Here is a 20,693-nt window from a genome sequence, read left to right on the forward strand (position 1 = left end):
TCCACAGGTTAACAGCTCTCTCTGAGTGAAGAAATTTCTCCTCATCTCAGTCCTAAATGGTTTACCCCTTATCCTTAGACTGTGTCCTCTGGTTCTGAACTTCTCCAACATCGGGAACATTCTTCCTGCATCTAACCCGTCCAGTCCCATCAGAATCTTATATGTTTCTATGAGATCCCCTCTCACCCTTCTAAATTCCAATGTATAAAGGCCCAGTTGATCCAGTCTCTCCTCAAATGTCAGTCCAGCCATCCCGCGAATCAGTCTGGTGAACCTTCGCTGCACTCCCTCAAAAGCAAGAACGTCCTTCCTCAGATTAGGAGACCAAAACTGAACACAATATTCCAAGTGAGGCCTCACCAAGGCCCTGTACAACTGCAGTAAGACCTCCCTGCTCCTATACTCAAATCCCCTAGCTATGAAGGCCAACATACCATTTGCCTTCTTCGCCGCCTGCTGCACCTGTATGCCAACTTTCAATGACTGATGAACCATGACACCCAGGTCTCGTTGCACCTCCCCTTTTCCTAATCTGCCGTCATTCAGATAATATTCTGTCTTTGTGTTTTTGCCCCCAAAGTGGAGAACCTCACAATTATCCACATTATACTGCATCTGCTATGCATTTGCCCACTCACCTAACCTGTCCAAGTCACCCTGCAGCCTCTTAGCATCCCCCTCACAGCTGACACCGCCACCCAGTTTAGTGTCATCTGCAAACTTGGAGATATTACACTCAATTCCTTCATCTAAATCATGATGTATATTGTAAAGAGCTGGGGTCCCAGCACTGAGCCCTGCGGCACACCACTAGTCACTGCCTGCCATTCTGAAAAGGACCCGTTTATCCCGACTCTCTGCTTCCTGTCTTCCAATCAGTTCTCTATCCACGTCAGTATATTACCCCCAATACCATGTGCTTTGATTTTGTACACCAATCTCTTGTGTGGGATCTTGTCAAAAGCCTTTTGAAAGTCCAAATACAGCACATCCACTGGTTCTCCCTTGTCCACTCTACTAGTTACATCCTCAAAAAATTCCAGAAGATTTGTCAAGCATGATTTCCCTTTCATAAATCCATGTTGACTTGGACTGATCCTGTCACTGCTTTCCAAATGCGCTGCTATTTCATCCTTAATAATTAATTCCAACATTTTCCCCACTATTGATGTCAGGCTAACCGATCTATAATTACCCGCTTTCTCTCTCCCTCCCTTTTTAAAAAGTGGTGTTACATTAGCTACCCTCCAGTCCATAGGAACTGATCCAGAGTCGATAGACTGTTGGAAAATGATCACCAATGAATCTACTATTTCTAGGGCTACTTCCTTAAGTACTCTGGGATGCAGACTATCAGGCCTCGGGGATTTATCGGCCTTTAATCCCATCAATTTCTCTAACACAATTTCCTGCCTAATAAGGATTTCCTTCAGTTCCTCCTTCTCACTAGACACTCGGTCCCCTAGTACTTCTGGAAGATTATTTGTGTCTTCCTTCATGAAAGAACCAAAGTATTTGTTCAATTCGTCTGCCATTTCTTTGTTCCCCATTATAAATTTACCTGAATCCAACTGCAAGGGACCTACGTTTGTCTTTATTAATCTTTTTCTCTTCACATATCTATAGAAGCTTTTGCAGTCAGTTTTTATGTTCCCGGCAAGCTTCCTCCTGTACTCTATTTTCCCCATCTTAATTAACCCCTTTGTTCTCCTCTGCTGAATTCTAAATTTCTCCCAGTCCTCAGGTTTTCTGCTTTTTCTGGCAAATTTATATGCCTCTTCCTTGGATTTAACACTATCCTTAATTTCCCTTGTTAGCCACAGTTGAGCCACTTTCCCCATTTTATTATTACTCCAGACAGGGATGTACAATTGCTGAAGTTCATCCATGTGATCCTTAAATGTTTGCCATTGCCTATCCGCCGTCAACCCTTTAAGTATTATTTGCCAGTCTATTCTAGCCAAGTCACACCTCAAACCATCAAAGTTACCTTTCCTTAAGTTCAGGACCCTAGTTTCTGAATTAACTGTGTCACTCTCCATCTTAATAAAGAATTCTACCATGTTATGGTCACTCTTCCCCAAGGGGCCTCGCACAACAAGATTGCTAATTAGTCCTTTCTCATTATACATCACCCAGTCTAGGATGGCCAGCTCCCTAGTTGGTTCCTCGACATATTGGTCTAGAAAACTATCCCTAATACACTCCAGGAAATCCTCCTCCACTGCATTGCTACCAGTTTGGTTAGCCCAATCAATATGTAGATTAAAGTCACCCATGATAACTGCTGTACCTTTATTGCATGCATCCCTAATTTCTTATTTGATGCTGTCCCCAACCTCACTACTACTGTTTGGTGGTCTGTACACAACTCCCACTAGTGTTTTCTGCCCTTTGGTATTCCGTAGCTCCACCCATACCGATTCCACATCATCCAAGCTAATGTCCTTCCTTACTATTGCATTAATTTCCTCTTTAACCAGCAATGCCACCCCGCCTCTGTTTCCTTTCTGTCTATCCTTCCTAAATGTTGAATACCCTTGGAAATGTTGAATACCAAAATTCCCTGGATTCTGATGAGGTCCCAGTGGATTGGAAAACTACAAATGTAACCCCTATTTAAAAAAGGAGGCAAACAGAAAATAGGAAACTATAGGCCAGTTAGCTGAACATCTGTCATTGGGAAAATGCTGGAGTCCATTATTAAGGAAGCAGTAGCAGGACATTTGGAAAAACAAAACACAGTCAAACAGTCAACATGGTTTTATGAAAGGGAAATCATGTTTAACAAATTTACTGGAGTTCTTTGAGGATATAATGAGCAGGGTAGATAAGGGGGAACCAGTGGATGTAGTGTATTTGGATTTCCAGAAGGCATTCGATAAGGTGCCTCATACTGTACAAGATAAAAGCTAACGGGGTTGAGGTTAATATACTAGCATGGATAGCGGATTGGTTAACTAACAGAAAACAAAGGGTTGGGATAAATGGGTCACTTTCCGGTTGGCAAACAGTAACCAGTGGGGTGCCACAGGGATCGGTGCTGGGGCCTCAAATATTTACAATCTATATTAATGACTTGGATGAAGGGACAGAGTGTAATGTAGCCAAGTTTGCTGATGATACAAAGATGGGTGGGAAAGCAAGTTGTGAGGAGGACACAAAAAATCTGTAAAGGGATATAGACAGGCTAAGTGAGTGGGCAAAAATTTGGCAGATGGAGTATAATGTGGGAAAGTGTGAGGTTATCCACTTTGGCAGGAAAAATAAAAAAGCAAATTATTATTTAAATGGAGCATTTACAAAATGCTGTAGTGCAGACAGACCTGGGGGTCCTTGTGCATGAAACACAAAACATTAGAAACATAGAAAATAAGTGCAGGAGCAGGCCATTTGGCCCTTCGAGCCTGCGCCACCATTCAATATGATCATGGCTGATCATTTTTGCAACTTTAGTACCCCATTCCTGCTTTCTCTCCCTACCCCTTGATCCATTTAGCCGTAAGGGCCACATGTAACTCCTTTTTGAATATATCTAATGATAGTATGCAGGTACAGCAAGTAATCACGAAGGCAAATGGAATGTTGGCCTTTATTGTAAAGGGGATGGAGTATAAAAGCAGGGAAGTCCTGCTGCAACAGTATAGGGTATTGGTGGGGCCACACCTAGAGTACTGTGTACAGTTTTGGTCACCTTATTTAAGAAGGGATATTCTTGCATTGGAGGCAGTTCAGAGAAAGTTAACTAGGTTGATTCCTGAGATGAAGGGGTTGACTTATGAAGAAAGATTGAGCAGGTTGGGCCTACACACATTGGAGTTTAGAAGAATGAGAGGTGATCTTATTGAAACATATAAGATACCGAGGGGGCTCGACAAGATAGATGCAGAGAGGATATTTTCCCTCGTGGGGGAATCTAGAATTAGGGGGCATAGTTTCAGAATAAGGGGTTGCCCATTTAGAACTGAGATGAGGAGGAATTTCTTCTCTCAGATAGTCATAAATCTATGGAATTCTCTGCCCCAGAGAGCCGTGGAGGTTGGGTCATCAAATATATTTTAGGTGGAGATAGACAGATTTTTTAAATGATAAGGGAGTGAAAGGTTATGGGGAGCAGGCAGGGAAGTGGAGCTGAGCCCATGATCTTATTAAATAGCGGAGCAAGCTTGAGGGACCAGATGGCCTACTCCTGCTCCTATTTCTTATGTTCTTAAAGTGAAGCTGACGCGAAGGTAAGGTTTAGCGCTCCAGGAAGGAAGGGCAGTGCTAAAGCAAGTTCTGCCATTTCCCTTGGAGCGCTAAAGCTGGCAAGAGGGCCAGCAGTGTTACAGCGCTGCACAATGTTCAGTGCAGTGATGCCGGGATCGGAGGCTTCTTCCCTCCCTTATAGGGAAGGGCCATTGTTGCAGGCCCTGCATTAAATCGATTTCCCTCCTTGCCAACGGCAGTCTCGATCTGCGATGATCAGCCCCAAGCACTCGAGCAGAGTGCAGGGCTGATCAATCGCAGGCAAAGAAAAGGTAAAACAAATGCACAGAGGACTCCAGAAAAATGTTGCACTTACCTCACCGACGATCGCCTTAAATACCGCACCCCAGGTAGCCGGCCTACCTCACAATGTCTCCTGCAGCTGCCAGTGTTGATACCCAACAATGCTGCAGGGAGCGGAACTGAAGTTTGGATTTAAGGTGGTACCGGGACGCATTGGATGACATCATGCGGGGCGCAGGAGATTGTGGCGTTAGCAGTCACCACTATCGCAAACCTCCACGGCAAGTTCACTGGCATCGGAACTCGCGCCCCCGCCCCGGAGGCGCTAACGAGAGGCGCAACGGAGGCCAATTTCTCCCTCATAGTATCCAACATTGATGCATTTCTAAATTAGTGAAATATGTAGTACTGAAGGCATGCTTAATGTCAGAAAAAAATTATTTTTGATCCATTTTGAGCTTTTTCTGATTTGGATGCCAATGTAGTAATGTCTTTCATTTCAAAATACTCTCCTGGAAGTGTTGCCATTATTTTAAACTAAATGCAGTTGTTGAGATTCAATGCAAATTTGCAGGATCCAATTCCTCTCATTGGTTGGCTAACTCCCTCCCACACCTCCTGCAAAAGCATTATTAATTTCTGAACTGAAATCTTTCACAACACATATCCACAATAATCCAAACTGGTTAGTTTCACGTGGTTAATTTGTTTGTGTTATGCTGATTTAACTATTTTCAATATTTTTTATTTTTCAGTAGCTTTAGGAGAGATAAGGAATGAGTTAATGCAAGTGAAGCAAAACTTTATAATCAAGTTCTAATAATAAATCACTAAACATTGATTGATTAATTTGCTGTGCATTTCAGACATTTCTTAAGAGTTTAAAAAACAAGGTTAGCAATTACTATATTAGAGTCCCTACAAATACTTTTATTTCCATGTTTGAAATATTTGAAAACCTTCCAGGAGAAACAATAATTTTTGTATTAAAACACTTATGGAGGTTAGAATAATAGCCAGTCAATATCTGTTAAAATAACAGAAAGAGAAATTACTTACAAAAGCCAAAATGGACTGGTTGGGTCAAATGGCCTATTTATGTGTTGTAATTTCTGTGTAATGATCAAGGACAGTGATTTCTAGCACGCATTGCTCTTTTGACTTGTTATTTTCTTGAACTGGAAATAAAAATCATTATACACTGTAATTAAAAAAAAAAGGAAAAGTGCACAAAGTTCAGGAACAGGCCCAGAATTGAATCTATACTCATGCATAGATTCCAATCTGTGATCTACAATCTATCATACTCTTTATGATTAATATCAGCCCTCCCATAAGCCCATGGAGGTTAACCACTCTAAACAGATATTTAGGGCTCTCTCCACAAACTGAAAATAGCTTTCAAAGTTATAGTTGTCACACCCAGTTATGTTCTAACACCATTGAATAAAATTCCAAATAAGGGGTTGTCAGTGTAATTTATTATATCCTTATTTTATTTCCAAACTGAAAATACTGCACTGGCAATTTTGCAAGTGCAGTGAGAGGAATACAGATAATTAATACATTCTCTCCAGGAAACACACCCATTTCAAAAAAGCAGCTTCAGCAACCTTAGAGAAATGGGTGGAGAAAGCTCAAGAAATCCAGCAGCTAGCCGACAACCACGGCATGCGAGGATTCTTCAGCGCAATCAAAACGGCCCAAGCACCCAAGGCCCTACCCCACTACTGGCTAAGAATGAAGAGGTGCTCATCAAGGACAGAGAGGTAGTCAGTGCCCGCTGGAAGGAGCACTTTGAGGATCTCCTCAACCCAGACTCTGTCCTCGACACGAGTGTCCTGGACTCCATCCCACAGCATGCCACCCACCACCATCTCAGCACAACCCCAGCCCGACCCAAGGTTGATAAGACCATCCGACAACTGAAAAACAAGTCATCAGAAGCAGATGGAATTCTCGCTGAAGCACTAAAATATGGCGGAGAAGCACTACTGGCACGATCCATGACCTCATCTCTCTTATCTGGAAGGAGGAGATCATGCCAGAGACGCTGTAATCGTGACCATCTTCAAGAAAGGTGACAAGTCCGGCTGCGGTAACTACAGAGGAATCTTCCTGCTGTTGACCACCGGGAAAGTCATCGCAAGAATCCTCCTGAATAGCTTTCTTCCTATGGCTGAAGAACTCCTCCCAGAGTCACAATGCGGATTCCGCCCACTAAGGCGCACAATGGACATGATCTTCACAGAGCGGCAGATTCAAGAGAAATGCAGGGAACAGCACCAACCTTTGTACATGGCCGTCTTCGACCTCACAAAAGCCTTCAACACTGGCAACCATAAGAGATTATGGAGCGTCCTCCTCAGATTTGGCTACCCTGAAAACAGAAACGTAGAAAATAGGTGCAGGAGTAGGCCATTCGGCCCTTTGAGCCTGCACCACCTTTCAATAAGATTATGGCTGATCATTCACCTCCGTACCCCTTTCCTGCTTTCTCTCCATACCCCTTAATCCCTTTAGCCCTAAGGGCCATATCTAACTCCCTCTTGAATATATCTAACGAACTGGCCTCAACAGCTTTCTGCGGTAGAGAATTCCACAGGTTAACAACTCTCTGAGTGAAGAAGTTTCTCCTCATCTTGGTCCTAAATGGCTTACCCCTTATCCTTAGACTGTGACCCCTGGTTCTGGACTTCCCCAGTATCGGGAAAAGTTTGCCACCATTCTCTGCCTACTCCACGATGACATGCAAGCCGTGATCCTGACCAATGGATCCACCGCAGACCGCATTCGGACCGGGGTCAAGCAGGGCTGTGTCATCGCACCAATGCTCTTCTTGATCTTCCTTGCTGAAATGCTCCATCTCACCCTCAGCAAGCTCCCCGCTGGAGTGGAGTTAAATTATAGGACAAACTGGAATCTGTTTAACCTCTGCCACCTCCAGGCCAGATCCAAGGTCGTCCCATCCTCCGTCATCGAACGACAGTACGCAGACAATGCCTGTGTCTGCGCACACTTGGAGGCCGAACTCCAAGCCATCGTCAACATTTTCACCGAGGCATACAAGAGCATGGGCCTTACACTAAACATCCATAAGACAAAGGTTCTCTACCAACCTGCCCCCACCAAACAGCACGGCCCCCCGGTTATCAAAATCGATGAAGAGGCCTTGGACAACGTGGACCATTTTCCATACCTCGGGAGCCTACTGTCAACAAGACATCAACGACTAGGTCCAACACCACCTTCAGTGTGCCAGTGCAGCCTTCGGTCGCCTGAGGAACAGAGTGTTTGAAGACCAGGGCCTCAAACGCGACACCAAGCTCATGGTCTATAGAGCAGTGGTGATACCCGCAATCCTATATGGCTCAGGGACATGGACTGTGTACAGCAGGCACCTCAAAACACTGGAGAAGTATCACCAACGCTGCCTCTGCAAGATCCTGCAAATCCATTGGCAGGATAGGCGCACCAATGTCAGTGTCCTCGCTCAGGTCAACATCCCCAGCATCGAAGCACTGACCACACGCAATCAGCTCTGCTGGACGGGCCACATCGTCCACATTCCTGACAAGAGACACCCAAAGCAAACGCTCTACTTGGAGCTTTGACACGGCAAGCGAGCCCCAGGTGGGCAGAGGAAATGCTTCAAGGACACCCTCAAAGCCTCCTTGAAAAAATGTAACATCCCCACCGACACCTGGAAATCCCTGGCCCAAGACCACGCAAAGTGGAGGAAAAGCATCCGGGAAGGCGCTGAACACTCAGAGTCTCTTCGCCGAGAGCAAGTTGAAGCCAAGCGTCGACAGCGGAAGGAGCGCGTAGCAACCCAGGCACCCCACCCCCTCATTCCTCCAACCACTGTTTGCCCCACCTGTGACAGAGACTGTAGGTCCCACATTGGACTCTTTAGTCACCTGAAAACTAATTTCTAGTATGGAAGCAAGTCATCCTCGACTCCGAGGGACTGCCTATGATGATGATGATGATGATGATGGAGAGAAATTAAACCTACAAAAAGGATAATGGTGCTGGCCCCATAAAGTTCCTCTCGGGAGGGAAATAAAAGTGTTCTTATAAGCTGCACTTTATGCTGAAAGTAATACTTGTTTAAGTGTCCTATTAAACAGCATGGCTTGGACAATGAGCATGCAAGAGGTGGTGAGAACCAAGTGTGTACAATCTGGACGAATTGATGAATGGAATAATAAATTCACATGGCCGGATTTGTGGAGGTTGTTGGAATGAAAACTCAGGGGAAAGAAAACTCTGCAGAACGTCTAAGTTAATTGAAGGGGGAAAAATGTTCAATACTTATTTGTTATGCATAACATCTTTGGGGACAAACATTAGATCAACACACCACAATCACTAACCATAAAACCTTTCTGCTTCAGGTTTGTGCAGCCAACAATGCAACAAAATATCAGGTCCTGAAAGCCTTCAGTACTGCTGTCCAACTTCTTTGTTTGGTTCGAATAACCTTCAGTCCCAAACTCGAACAAATTCAGCTCTGCCAGCATCCAGAGCTTCGCTCCATCTGATCTGCTTGGTTCTGACAGGCTCTTGTCCTGCCTGCCGAGTGATCTGATTGATACTAATAATCTGCAATCCCAGTGGAAAAGCCATATTTTTATTTGATTTTCTGATATATATGCTAGTTGACACATGTTTATTAAATAATGAAATGGCTGGGTAGCATGTCAATTGATAGATTATTCCAGTTTGACAGATTGGAGAGGATCAGGGGACATACGTTTGAACTGCGCAAGAGTAGGCATGGGCTGGATGTTAAGCAGCATTTCTTTTCCCAGATTAGCGAGTTTCTAGAATGTGTTGCCGGCTGACGCGGTGGGTGTTGACTCTCCATCCCTTCAAGAGGGAGCTGGACCGGTTCTTGACTGAGGCAGAGATCACATCATCTAGAAGGCAAGTTATTTTACAGATCACACATGGTCCAAGTGATCTTCTGGACTGGCTTTGAGCTCCCGAGAGGGCCGGAGAGGAATTTTCCAGTGTATTTTCCCCTTATTAACCCTGGGCTTTTCTTGTTTTTTTGCCTCTCCCATATTACATGGTTCTGAGTGGTGGGGGAGTTGAGATAGAAGATCAGCCATGATCTCTTTGAATGGCGGAGCAGGCTCCAGGGGCCGAATGACCTACTCCTGCTCCTATTTCTTATGTTCTTATGAATGATTGTGCACGAGTTAGAATTAATTGTTTAAAATGAGCCTGATTATCCAAATTCAAATTTCTCCAGTCTGTGGAAGTGATGTTCCATAAAAGGGTTATTCGGGATCAAAGGAAATGATGATGACGAAGTCAAGATCAACCAAGTCCCTACAAAGCAGAATAACATTAAATAATCTTTGGATATTGTACCAACTGCAGGATAATGTACAGGCTAAATGGCTTAACACAGACATAAAGGATTATGGGATAGTTAACTTATAATATGAAGGAACAAAGTTCATACGTGCAATGGGGCACAAAGAATCGCTGATGGGGAGATTGAGATGAAACAGCACAAAGGCAGTTGGTGTAAAGGGTAGCTAAATCCAAGTATAATTAACTTGAATGTGTTAGATAGGGTTAGATGAATGGCAGATAATCTTAGAATTAGATTTAGTCATAAGGTGAATAAGTTGCAGAAAAAGAAACTGTACAAGTAGGTTTATTTCAAGAAAAAAAGGTATAAATATAGCATGAAATCCTTAACTAGGCAAAATCCACATTAGAAATAGCCTGGATTAGTGATGCTCCTAACCCCCAATGAGTCTCTTGTTAATGAGTGTATAAATGTATCGCTTGCTTGTATTACACATGTTCTGTCCAATAAAATCTCTGTCAAGTTGATGCAACTCCTGGGGCTCAAGCCTTTATTCACAGAAATGTGGATCACTAACGAGCACCTACCTTCAGTAAAACTCGTTTGATCTCAGCCAATCATGGTTGGTGATATATTATTTTCCAGATGTGGAGCAGTAATCAAAGGAATTGTGACAAAATACAAAGTATTTTTGTCTGAGATTATTTTTCATATTTTTTATTGATGGCCATAGTATACGCAAGGGATTAATATCAAAATAATCTGCATTTATATAGCACCATTCACATTTTTAGAATATCCCAAAGAACTTTATAGTCAGTAAATTGCTTTTGAAGTAGAGTGATAGTTTTTTTTAAAAAGGCAAAACAGCAGCCAGTTTGCGCACAGCAAGGTCCCCGCATAATAGCAAGGTAATTGACCAATTAATCTGTTTTTGAGGAATAGTAGTACTATAGGATCTTTGACATTTACCTGTACAGGTAGATAGAGCCTCAGTTGAAAATCTCATTCAAAAGATAGCACCTCTGACAGTGCACCACTCCCTTAGTTCTACATGAAAGTGTTAGCCGAGATCACGTGCTCAACCCCAGGAGTGGGGCTTGAAGCTACAAAAGCTTCTGACTCAGTGACAAGTGTGCTATTGCTGGGCTAAGCTGGCATTGTTATTGCTAACTGCATTCTGCAAACTGGAGGGAATTTAAATAAGTAAAATAATCGAAATCTGACAATAGGCACAAAGTCCTTGAAATATATGACCAAGCTGTTGCATTTGTATATATATGGGGGGGTGGGGCGCGGAGTAGAATAGCCAGTCGTACATCTATGAAACCAGCCATGTCATTAAATTTCAAAGCCAACAAGGTGATTGACATGCGGAGGTAGAAATTCTTGGATAATATTTGTAATTTAAAATTAGAAGTGTTAATCTTATAAGACTGCACAATGATCTAGGTTTGTTAGCACATGGAGGTATATGGAGAGATTATGATCCAATAATGATCCAACAAAAAAAAACTGATTTTGCACATTCCTTTAGTGAACCTCAACACCGGTGGGTGACAGTCTCAATATTCCCACCCCCCCCACACACAAAAGGATGAAATGGCTATTCAGTGAATCCTGATGTACTGGACATGACATCGGAGTGAGGAGTAGTAACAGGATAAGAGAGATTTAGCATTTAAGACTTATCCTCATTGAGATTACTGGTTTTAAAGCCGGTGTTGACTCTTGATTGATCTTCATAATCCAAGGCTTTAGTAGATGAGACACAAGAGATCCAAATTCTTATGCATAAATGCTGCTGAGATTTTCACAGGTTCGGAAGAAATTCCAACCTTTGTAATACAGGGTTGATGGTGGAAGACCAGCACAAAGAGTATTGGAGAAGTCAAGCTTTGGGGTGAAGATGACAGTAGGGTTTTGGTGGAATAAGGAGAGAGATGGGTGGAGTGAGGCACTGTTTTGAGAGTTGGAAAAAAGCATTTCCTGACTCAGCTTGAAATGGCAGGCTGGAAGGTTGATGGACTTGAGGCTCAAAGTGAATGGTTTCTGGATTAATTAAATATCAAGGGCAGCAGAAACTGTGTGTCAGATGTGCTCACAGCTGTTTCATTCAATTTACAGAACATTTTCTGAGGTGATTAAATGAGTTGGGGAGTTGATGCCATAGAATTACAGTAGATACAATCTAAAGCAGATTGAATATATTTTGTGGAAAGAATAGGTTTGATGGAATAAATGATCTTTTCTCATTCCATTAATTTCTCATGTTTTCTTACGAATATTTTAACACAAGAATGCTTTATGCATAGGTAACGGATGTCATAGAATCACAAGCAAACATACAACCTTAATATGTAAATTAAATAAGTACATAATGCTAACCAGTATAAACATAAAACAACATAGCTCATCCAAGGGGCAAAATGGAAACTGAAGGTTGTTTAAGAGTATATATGCTTTATAGTTGTCTGTGCAAAAATAAAGCATTTTAAAGTAACTGTCACTTATTATGACATTATTACATGCAGCATTTTAACAACATTCTGACACTACAACCTGATATGGCATTATTCAAATGTCACAATCCCAAATCAAAAATTTGGACAATGTTGTCCTATATACTGCACTGTAAAGTAAACAACTAAAGGAGAAATATATTCAGCTGGCGTCTTCAGATTTAAAAGTACTACCACTCTTCCACCCTCGAGCTTCAAATCCACATTATAAAAAATGATGTCTCGAGGTAGAAAAGAATGGCCTCAACCATGTTAAGTGTATGATATACACACACACACAAATAAAATCCGTAAAGTTTTGAAGTTAATAATTCATCTGTTATTAATAGACTAGGTATGGTGCTCCTCTAACGTTCAACAAAATAAATTGCAGCGTCACTGGAGTTCAAAATTAGTAAATCAGTAACAGGAGCCCGCTAGCTATTGCAGTCCAACACAATGCCCAATGCCAACAAAAAAACAACTTTCAGCCAAATCTAATGCAATCTCTAATTTTCAATAATAAAAGCAGAAAATGCTGGAAATACTCAGCAAGTCAGACAGCATGAAATGAAAGATTATCGACCTGAAACGTTAATTCTGTTTCTCTCTCCACAGATGCTGCCTGACCTGCTGAGTATTTCCAGCATTTTCTGTTTTTATTTCAGATTTCCAGCCTCTGCAGTATTTTGCTTTTGCTCTAATATTCAGTGCCAATTTTCAATTCAACTTCTGCCAAAATAAACCTCTTTTTGAAATTATTGGTCAAATATTAAATGCAAGGTAAAAATTAAGCAATTAAATGTCATATTCTGTAGATTTAAATGTTTGCTTTGAGATATTCGTTTTAGGACATAGTTTTAAGTGCTACCTCTAATTTGCACAGCATCACCATACTTGTGCAGAGTATGAGTACATTCTCCATCTTGCACAAGGTTCACTCACAGCATGACAATTATATACTTCAGTTGCACAATATTCGTACTACTAATACGCTCCTGACATCAGAATATCCTCAAAATCAATACAAACATATTTTTTCCTGACGGTCTAAATGACTAGAAGTTATTGATCTTAATTATGAACATTGGAGCGACAAGCCATCTCTGGCCTGAATGATAACCAAGTGCAAACATGACGTGCATTTATAAACTTCTCCAGTCCAGCAGCTATTCTGTTCATGTTTAAATACTAGCTTATGATGGTGTGCTAGTGAAATAACCATTCCCATTATAGAGTTTTTTATTTTTCTTCTTCTTCTTCTGAGGTAATGGCGTTGACAACATTTTGTTGACTTGTTCCATTTGGTCATCCTGCTCTAGGGAAACATTTCTTGGAGAGATACTGTTGCAAAGGACTTGGTGTATCATTGATTCACATTCCATTCTCTCTAGAAATTTTTCTTCTTGCGATAATGGCATGTGTTCTCCGTTCTGCTCTGCCATTCTTTTTGAGTGTTTATTGGTCTTGGGATTCTTCGGGCAAGCGGTAGGCTGTGTTCTCTCATCTTCTCGTTCATGTGATAGCACACAGGTATTTTGGAGACTGGCTGGGTTACGCAATGGACTGCCTGGGGTTGTCTGGTCTGCCACGATGTGTCTAGTTTTGTGTCTGAAATGCTTAAGTGGAGGAAGATTTTGCATTGGCTGGTTCTTTTGTTCAACTGTTACCTGTTTATTTTGAACATTGTCTTTTTTTTTGCCATTGGTTACACGTTTGTCTTTATTTTTGTCATTGGAGTTCTTTTTCTGAAGGCACTTTTTCTTTTTTTCAAACCTCTTTTCTATTATGAAGCAGCTGTTATCCTACAAATTAAACAAACATTACGACCAAAGAATGAATAAAATAGCTGCACACCTACATTTTCTTAATTATTATCTATAAACATTAAAATTTGAGGTGTTAATGAGACATTAGGCAGCTAGGGATAGACAAGAGTATCAGGCCAGTGGATCAGGAATCAGAACATGCTACAAACTTTTTAATTCATGAGTTTCAAAGCTCCACAATAATTAAATCTCAAGGCACCAAAGATTGCCACAATGTTGTGTGTATGATACACCTAAATTTAAATGTTTCTAAATCATCTATTAAATATTTACATACTCCTCTAACATTCAGTGGAATAAAATCCAAGATTTCTTCAGTTCAAATCACGATTCATGAGTAAAAGTTTGCAATCAGTGCCAATGAAAAAGTGCAGCAAAATCTAATCCAATATTTTCTACATACATTTTTAATTTGACGTGACAAAAGAAATCTTTGGTTACATTTTTAGTTATAAACTCAATTATGCATCTATTAAGTAGTACATTCTGTAGATGGTGATAACATGTCTGAAGTTCGTTATTACTCTTAAGTTCTGAGAAATACATTTTCAGATATAGCTTAAGGCAATAGTTTGCAAAGTTCTGTATATGGGGGTGCCTCTTGCAACACTCCTAGGGACTCCTTATATGTAATTATACACTCCCAGGGACCGCTTACCCCAAGAGTCAGCCACCCAAGCAATGTTAAACAGTGAAGGAAATCTATTTTTTAGTGTACAGCAAAATAAATGTACTAGTAAGTCAACATGCATAGGAAAAGAAAAAACAATGTAAGATATAGAATTCAAGACATATCCAGTCCAGATAGACAGAAGTCTTATGATTACGTGGAACCCAGTTTGAAAACTTATGATTTAAGATGCTACCTCGTCTCACTCTAGCTGATTTTTACAGCTCCAGTAATTGGAGTATTAGGCTCGGCTTCCATAACAAACGCATTTCAAAATCAATTTTGTTCACTGTCCTCTGCATCTTGCACCAGCCACCCCATCCCCCACCCAAGATGCAGTGGGAAATTGTAGTGCTAGAGGAGGTTACAAAGATAGCGGGGGGCAGCCAAGGCAGGATTTAAACTCAAGGAGGAGTAATTTAAACGTGAGGGGAACGGATGCCAATGTTGGTCAGTGAGTACAAGGATAATGGGCAAACAAGACTTAGTGCAGGATGGGAACTGGGCAGCAGAGTTTGGGATCAACTGAATGATCTTAGACTTAAAGGAAATGGGATGGAGAAAAAAAAAGAGAGAAGTCAAAAGACAGTGGGACAGTACTTCAAATACACAATTCACTTTAATTCCCCACTCCACTCCCACTCTGACCTCTCCGTTCTCGGCCTCTTATACTGTTCCAATGAAGTTCAAGGCAAGCTCAAGGAACATCACCTCATCTTTCGCTTAGGCACTTTACAGCCTTCTGGACTCAACATCGAGTTCAACAATTTCAGACTATAACCTCCGCCCCATAATTTATTTTTCCTGTTTTTTTCTCTTTCCCACGGCAGCTGTTAATGATTCTGCTATTTCCATTTGCACCCTATCTAGACTCATCTTTTGTTTCTTAACATGCCAATTACCACCCCCTTTTGCCTCGCATCATTATCCCTTTTGTCTCTTAATCTTTCTACCTTCCATCATGATCATCATAAGCAGTCCCTCAAAGCGAGGATGACTTGCTTCCACGCCAAAAAAGGGATGAGTTTACAGGTGTTTCAATGAAGGACCTAATATTCCAGATCCCGAACTACATCGTGAAGAGTGGAAGATGCCTGTGCTTGGATTTTTTTAACGTGTGGTGGCTGGTGTGCAACGGCCACCACACGGGCTTGACAGAGCTAGGTCTTGGTCCAGTGGCAAGGATTACCCAAGGCTAACTGGAGACCTGCTCTGCTGCACAGACCGAGCGCGCACTCATATCACAGTGTGGGCTGGCCCGTGCTGCCCCTGGACCCTCACCTCTTCTGGGCCCCAGATTCACGCCTCTCCTGGGCCCCGGTCACTTCCCTCTACAAACTCTTGCTGCTCCTTTCTCCCCCGATCACAGACTGTCCCTTTTGTTCTTTCCTCCCCCTTTCCCTGCCCCGACACTTGCTTAAAAACCTGTTACATCGCAAACTTTTTCCAGTTCTGACAAAGGTTCATCGACCGGAAACGTTAACTGGATTTCTCTCTTCACATATGCTGCCTGATCTGCTGAGTATTTCCAGCATTTTCTGTTTTTACTTCAAATACAAAACTGTTTTGTCTGGCTTAATTTGGGCCAATGTAGAAGGACGACAGTGCAGAGCTCGCTCAGATTATGTTAGCGGAAACTGTCACAGTTGAAGGTCTTAGAACTGCTAATATTTGAGTGTTTATTTGATGCCTTCTATCTTGGTATAAACATTTAAGTAAATGTTCTTCAATAAGTTTGCGAATTTTTAAAAAGTCGACCATGAAACTAAATTGCAGACAGATACACTTTGTGATCTAATGCACTTCATTCATAAATCTTGTAGGTGCCTTTGGTTTGAGAATATGATCAGTTATTACTCTACTTGATTTTTAAATACAATGGGGGCGAAATTGGGGAGTTAACAGGGCTTTGCGACCGGACGGGGCGCTGACAATGACTCCCGCCATATTTTTGCAGTGACGCTACGGCATTGCCCCCCCCCGATCTCCTTCACCGAGATATCGTGACATCATCGCCCTGGCAGCGCACCGGACTCGAAATTGACTTTCGCTCCCTGCAGCAGCGCGGGCGAAAGCACAGACAGCTACAGGAGGCGTGTATCGGGCGGCCTGCCGCTTCGGGGGCGATGATCAACGGCGAGGTGGCTTGATATAGCACACTGCTTCCTTCTTGGAGCGCAAATGGCGAGTTTTTTAGAAGTTTGAAATCGTGAGCGCCTGGCTTCAAACTGTTAAAAATTAGCGCCCCAAATAGGGCGATAGTGAATTTCTCCCCCAATTTGTCTTTAGTTATTAAACTTAATACCCAGAGATTATGTGTCCAATATAAATAATTTAGTTACCACAATTTTCACATCAAACGTGTCTTCATTTTCAGAGTCTTCAATGCAGGTTTCATCACTATAACATTAAAAACATTACTGTTACCCAGTTTATAAAGTACATGTTAAATGACAGAAAAATGTTCCTTTAACTTTGAGCCCTGCTACTTTATTGACAGGGGTGAACAATGAGTGCTTAAAAAAAAGTTAGCCTGAAACTGAATTCCTGTGTCAAGCTGAGGAAGTGTCACAATTCAGGATTCTCTCCAAGTAAACCAGACCCTATAACCATAAAGGGGATGTAATCCTTATTGAACTATAATGGATATATTTAAAATTATATAATTCAAAGATTTAATCAGTGAACTGACATTTAATGCTTTAAACTGGAAACAGCTTCAAATGTGTCATTACATGAGTTATTCCTTGCAAATACCCATAGGCGTCTATGCACCCCTGCACATACTGACATACTCTTGTAGCAACCTGTCCAAATTTTTCTGCTACTCAAAACGGAAGTGCCATCATTGCAGAGAACTTTTTTTTAAACACACATTTAAAGCGAAGAGAAATAGCGGCCCTGAATTTGTGGGCGGAAGGTTCCCGCGGGGAAATGCCTCCGATCCGCAAATAAAATGCCCGCGTACCTGGAGGTACGGAGATTTGCAGTCCTAGGCCTCTCCTGGTACACGTGGGCAAATGCCCACATATCCCGGGGGCACAGGAGTTTCGCAAGCGCCCCTGGGATCACATGGGCTGGCCCAACGAATGATAGAAGGGAATCCTCATTCATGCTCATGGGGATTTTGTATGTACAGAAACCCCCTAAGTATGAACGGGAATACCCCCCTTTTGGTAGAAGCATTAAGCCCTCCCCACCCCGCCACCCCCACAGTTCCATTCATCTCCGAGACAGTGGATAGATAACCAACCTGCTCCTGAGCTTCTAGCAATACTGGTCTGAGCTAACCTTGCGGAAAATACTTTTCCAGATCCTCTTCTCTTCCCTTTCCTTCCTCCCCCCCCCTGTGCTTGGTACTTGCCCATAATGTAGTGTTAAATGCATGGAAGACTGAAGGTGCATCCTCCACTGTGTTGGTGTTCGACTAAATGTGCCACCAAATTAAGAGTCTTCCGAGCCACTTTACTCCACTCCTCTCCAGAAACCATTGGGTTACACTGAAGTAAGTTTGAACAGGTGTAGTGGCTCTAATAGCTCACCCAAGAGCCATTTTTTACTTGTAAAGTTAGATGGTGTCAGCGAGCTATTCAACTGTGGTGGCAGCACAACAGAGCCTAATCCTGTTCTCACCCGACATCTATATATGTGCATTTCCAAGCAGGAATCTGACCCAGAGCATTGAGACCAACTGTAATGCTGCCATCATCTCCATGGCTAAAATCAGTTAATTTAGCACAGACTAGCACAGAGCTGGGACATTCCGGCTCTGCCCGATTTAATTTCATACTGGCCAGTGCCTCCAGCAAGTGAGTCAGACCCCGAGATAATTAAGACTAGCCGAAGTACCTCTCCTGATCTGCTGGCTAAATGACAGGGCACAGGCTAGCATTAACACAATCTATATATAAACACAAGCAGGGAAACTAGGTGAGATTTTACATTTCAAAGTACCGACCTACCTGCTTTCCGGTAAGGGTGAAATTGGTCTTTTCTCATCCAAGTACTTGTATTGTGTTACTGGGCCACTGACTCTCTCTGTGCAGTCCACATTTATTTTCTTTAAGGACGTTATGAGGTGGTTTTGACATTTTAACTCCTTCATGTAATTAAATAATCCACACAAAGCTGCTTGCTATAAATTCAGAGAATTTAAGTGTTAGAAAATTTACCAAAATAACATTCGAGTTACAGGAATCTGTTATTTTACATGCTTTACAATTGCATAGTGTGATATTGATAGATTAGTAATGAATACGGTAATTGTGTGAGAAATCCTTTTGTCCATTATTTAACAAAGTATTGTTAGCCTGCTAATGCTGGTTTTTAAAAAAAAAGAAACAAAAGAATTTCATACGAATGCATGAACACATCAAAAGTTTGCAAGTGCATAAGCCAGAGCAAATAGAACAGAGGGTACAAACCGGGACATAGGATTTGAGAGTTGCAGAGGTAAGCTGGTACAAAGCTATGAAGCAATTTATAGACAACTATGAAATCAGTGAATTTTGAAATCAGTGAGCTGGGAGATTGATACAGGATGAGTTTATTTGTACTGCCAAAATGGCTGCCTTGTCTTTGATTGGCTCTCCATCACATGACCTATTGCTGATTTATCCTCTAAGGGGACCAGCCACACCCTGAAGTTTCTCTGGAATCGTCCAGCGCAAGTTCTGACTGACTGCGCAAATTGTAATGCTATCCATTTTGATTTCAGAAGCCACAGAGGATAGATCCCCAAAAGCCACCAAGTTCCAGCCGAAGTCCCTTACACCAGCACATGTGCTGCCTTCTCCGCCGCCCACAGGCATAGATGGGGCATTGTGTGTGGGTCACGGATTGTTAACAGATTTATTGGGAATAGTGACAATATTGTGACTTCTGGATTTCATCCACTCCAACGATGTCCTTCCCCCACCGCTTCTCTCTCCGCCGCCCACAGGCTCTAAGGAACAACGTGGTCTATCCATTGCGGGGCCCCAATTCTGGGAGGTATCCGGGCGGAGTTGAGAGGACACAGGTGCAGAAGGATAGAAAAAGGACAGTACAAATAGACACTCTGATTGATATATTAGTAATGAATATGGTCATTGTGTGTGAAATCCTTTTATCCATTATTTAACAAAGTGTTAACCACTTGTTAGCCTGCTAATGCCGGTTTTAAAAAGATGCAAAAGAATTTGGAGTTGGCAAATGCGGACTGCCATACTAGTCTGAAAACGACCGATCTGGGAAACTAAGCAGAGTCAGGCCTGGTTGGTACTTGGATGGGAGACCGCCTGATAATACCAGGTGCAGTAGGCTTTGATGGCCAAGGTGACCATCAACAGGTCCAGGCAGAAGGTGGTCGTTCAGCCCGACTGTCTGCCTCTCTTCCGCGGCTACGTTCGCGCCTGGGTGTCCTTGGAGATGGAGCACGAGCGTGCCGGTTGACACCACAAGGCCTTCCCCGACCGGTGGGCACTAGATAGACTGGAGTGCATCATTACAACAGGGAACAGAATTTTAATTTGATTCGTTATGGTTCCCTTTAACGTTTATTTGTTAATTTGCGTGTTCTAGTGGTTGTGCCCACTTTAATAAGGGGGTACACAATTGAGTTGTATTATTTAAAGGAAGTTGGGAGCTGGGAAAGCATTGGGAATCAGCGAATGACAGGAGTGGTAGGTGAGTGGGACTTACTGCAAGATTGGATGCAGGTAGTGAAGCTCTGGATGAGTTGGGCTTTACTATAAGGTGGAGCGTGGGAGGCCAACAAGAAGACCATTGGAGGAACCAAGCCTGGAGATGCCAAAGGCATGAATGAGGGTCTCAGTGGTAGTAGTGGTCGGATGAATGGCAGAAGTATGAGAGGTGTGGAAGTAAACAAT

General features: G+C 42.3%; 1 protein-coding gene across 2 annotated transcripts in view; it reads right to left on the reverse strand.

Annotated features, from left to right (window-relative positions):
* Positions 1–10,172: 10,172 nt before the first annotated feature.
* Positions 10,173–20,693, reverse strand: part of LOC139226439 (TATA box-binding protein-associated factor RNA polymerase I subunit D-like) — a 28,691-nt gene continuing 18,170 nt past the window's right edge. For both annotated transcript variants that reach the window (XM_070857210.1, XM_070857209.1), the window contains exons 4-6: positions 18,786–18,958; positions 17,166–17,223; positions 10,173–14,129 (exon numbers count right to left, since the gene is read on the reverse strand). In XM_070857210.1, the coding sequence (XP_070713311.1) occupies positions 13,521–14,129; positions 17,166–17,223; positions 18,786–18,958 (840 nt within the window). In that variant the 3' untranslated portion in view covers positions 10,173–13,520. The remainder of the gene's footprint in view (positions 14,130–17,165; positions 17,224–18,785; positions 18,959–20,693) is intronic.

The sequence above is a fragment of the Pristiophorus japonicus genome, chromosome 16, assembly GCF_044704955.1.
Source record: "Pristiophorus japonicus isolate sPriJap1 chromosome 16, sPriJap1.hap1, whole genome shotgun sequence".
Taxonomy (NCBI): domain Eukaryota; kingdom Metazoa; phylum Chordata; class Chondrichthyes; family Pristiophoridae; genus Pristiophorus; species Pristiophorus japonicus.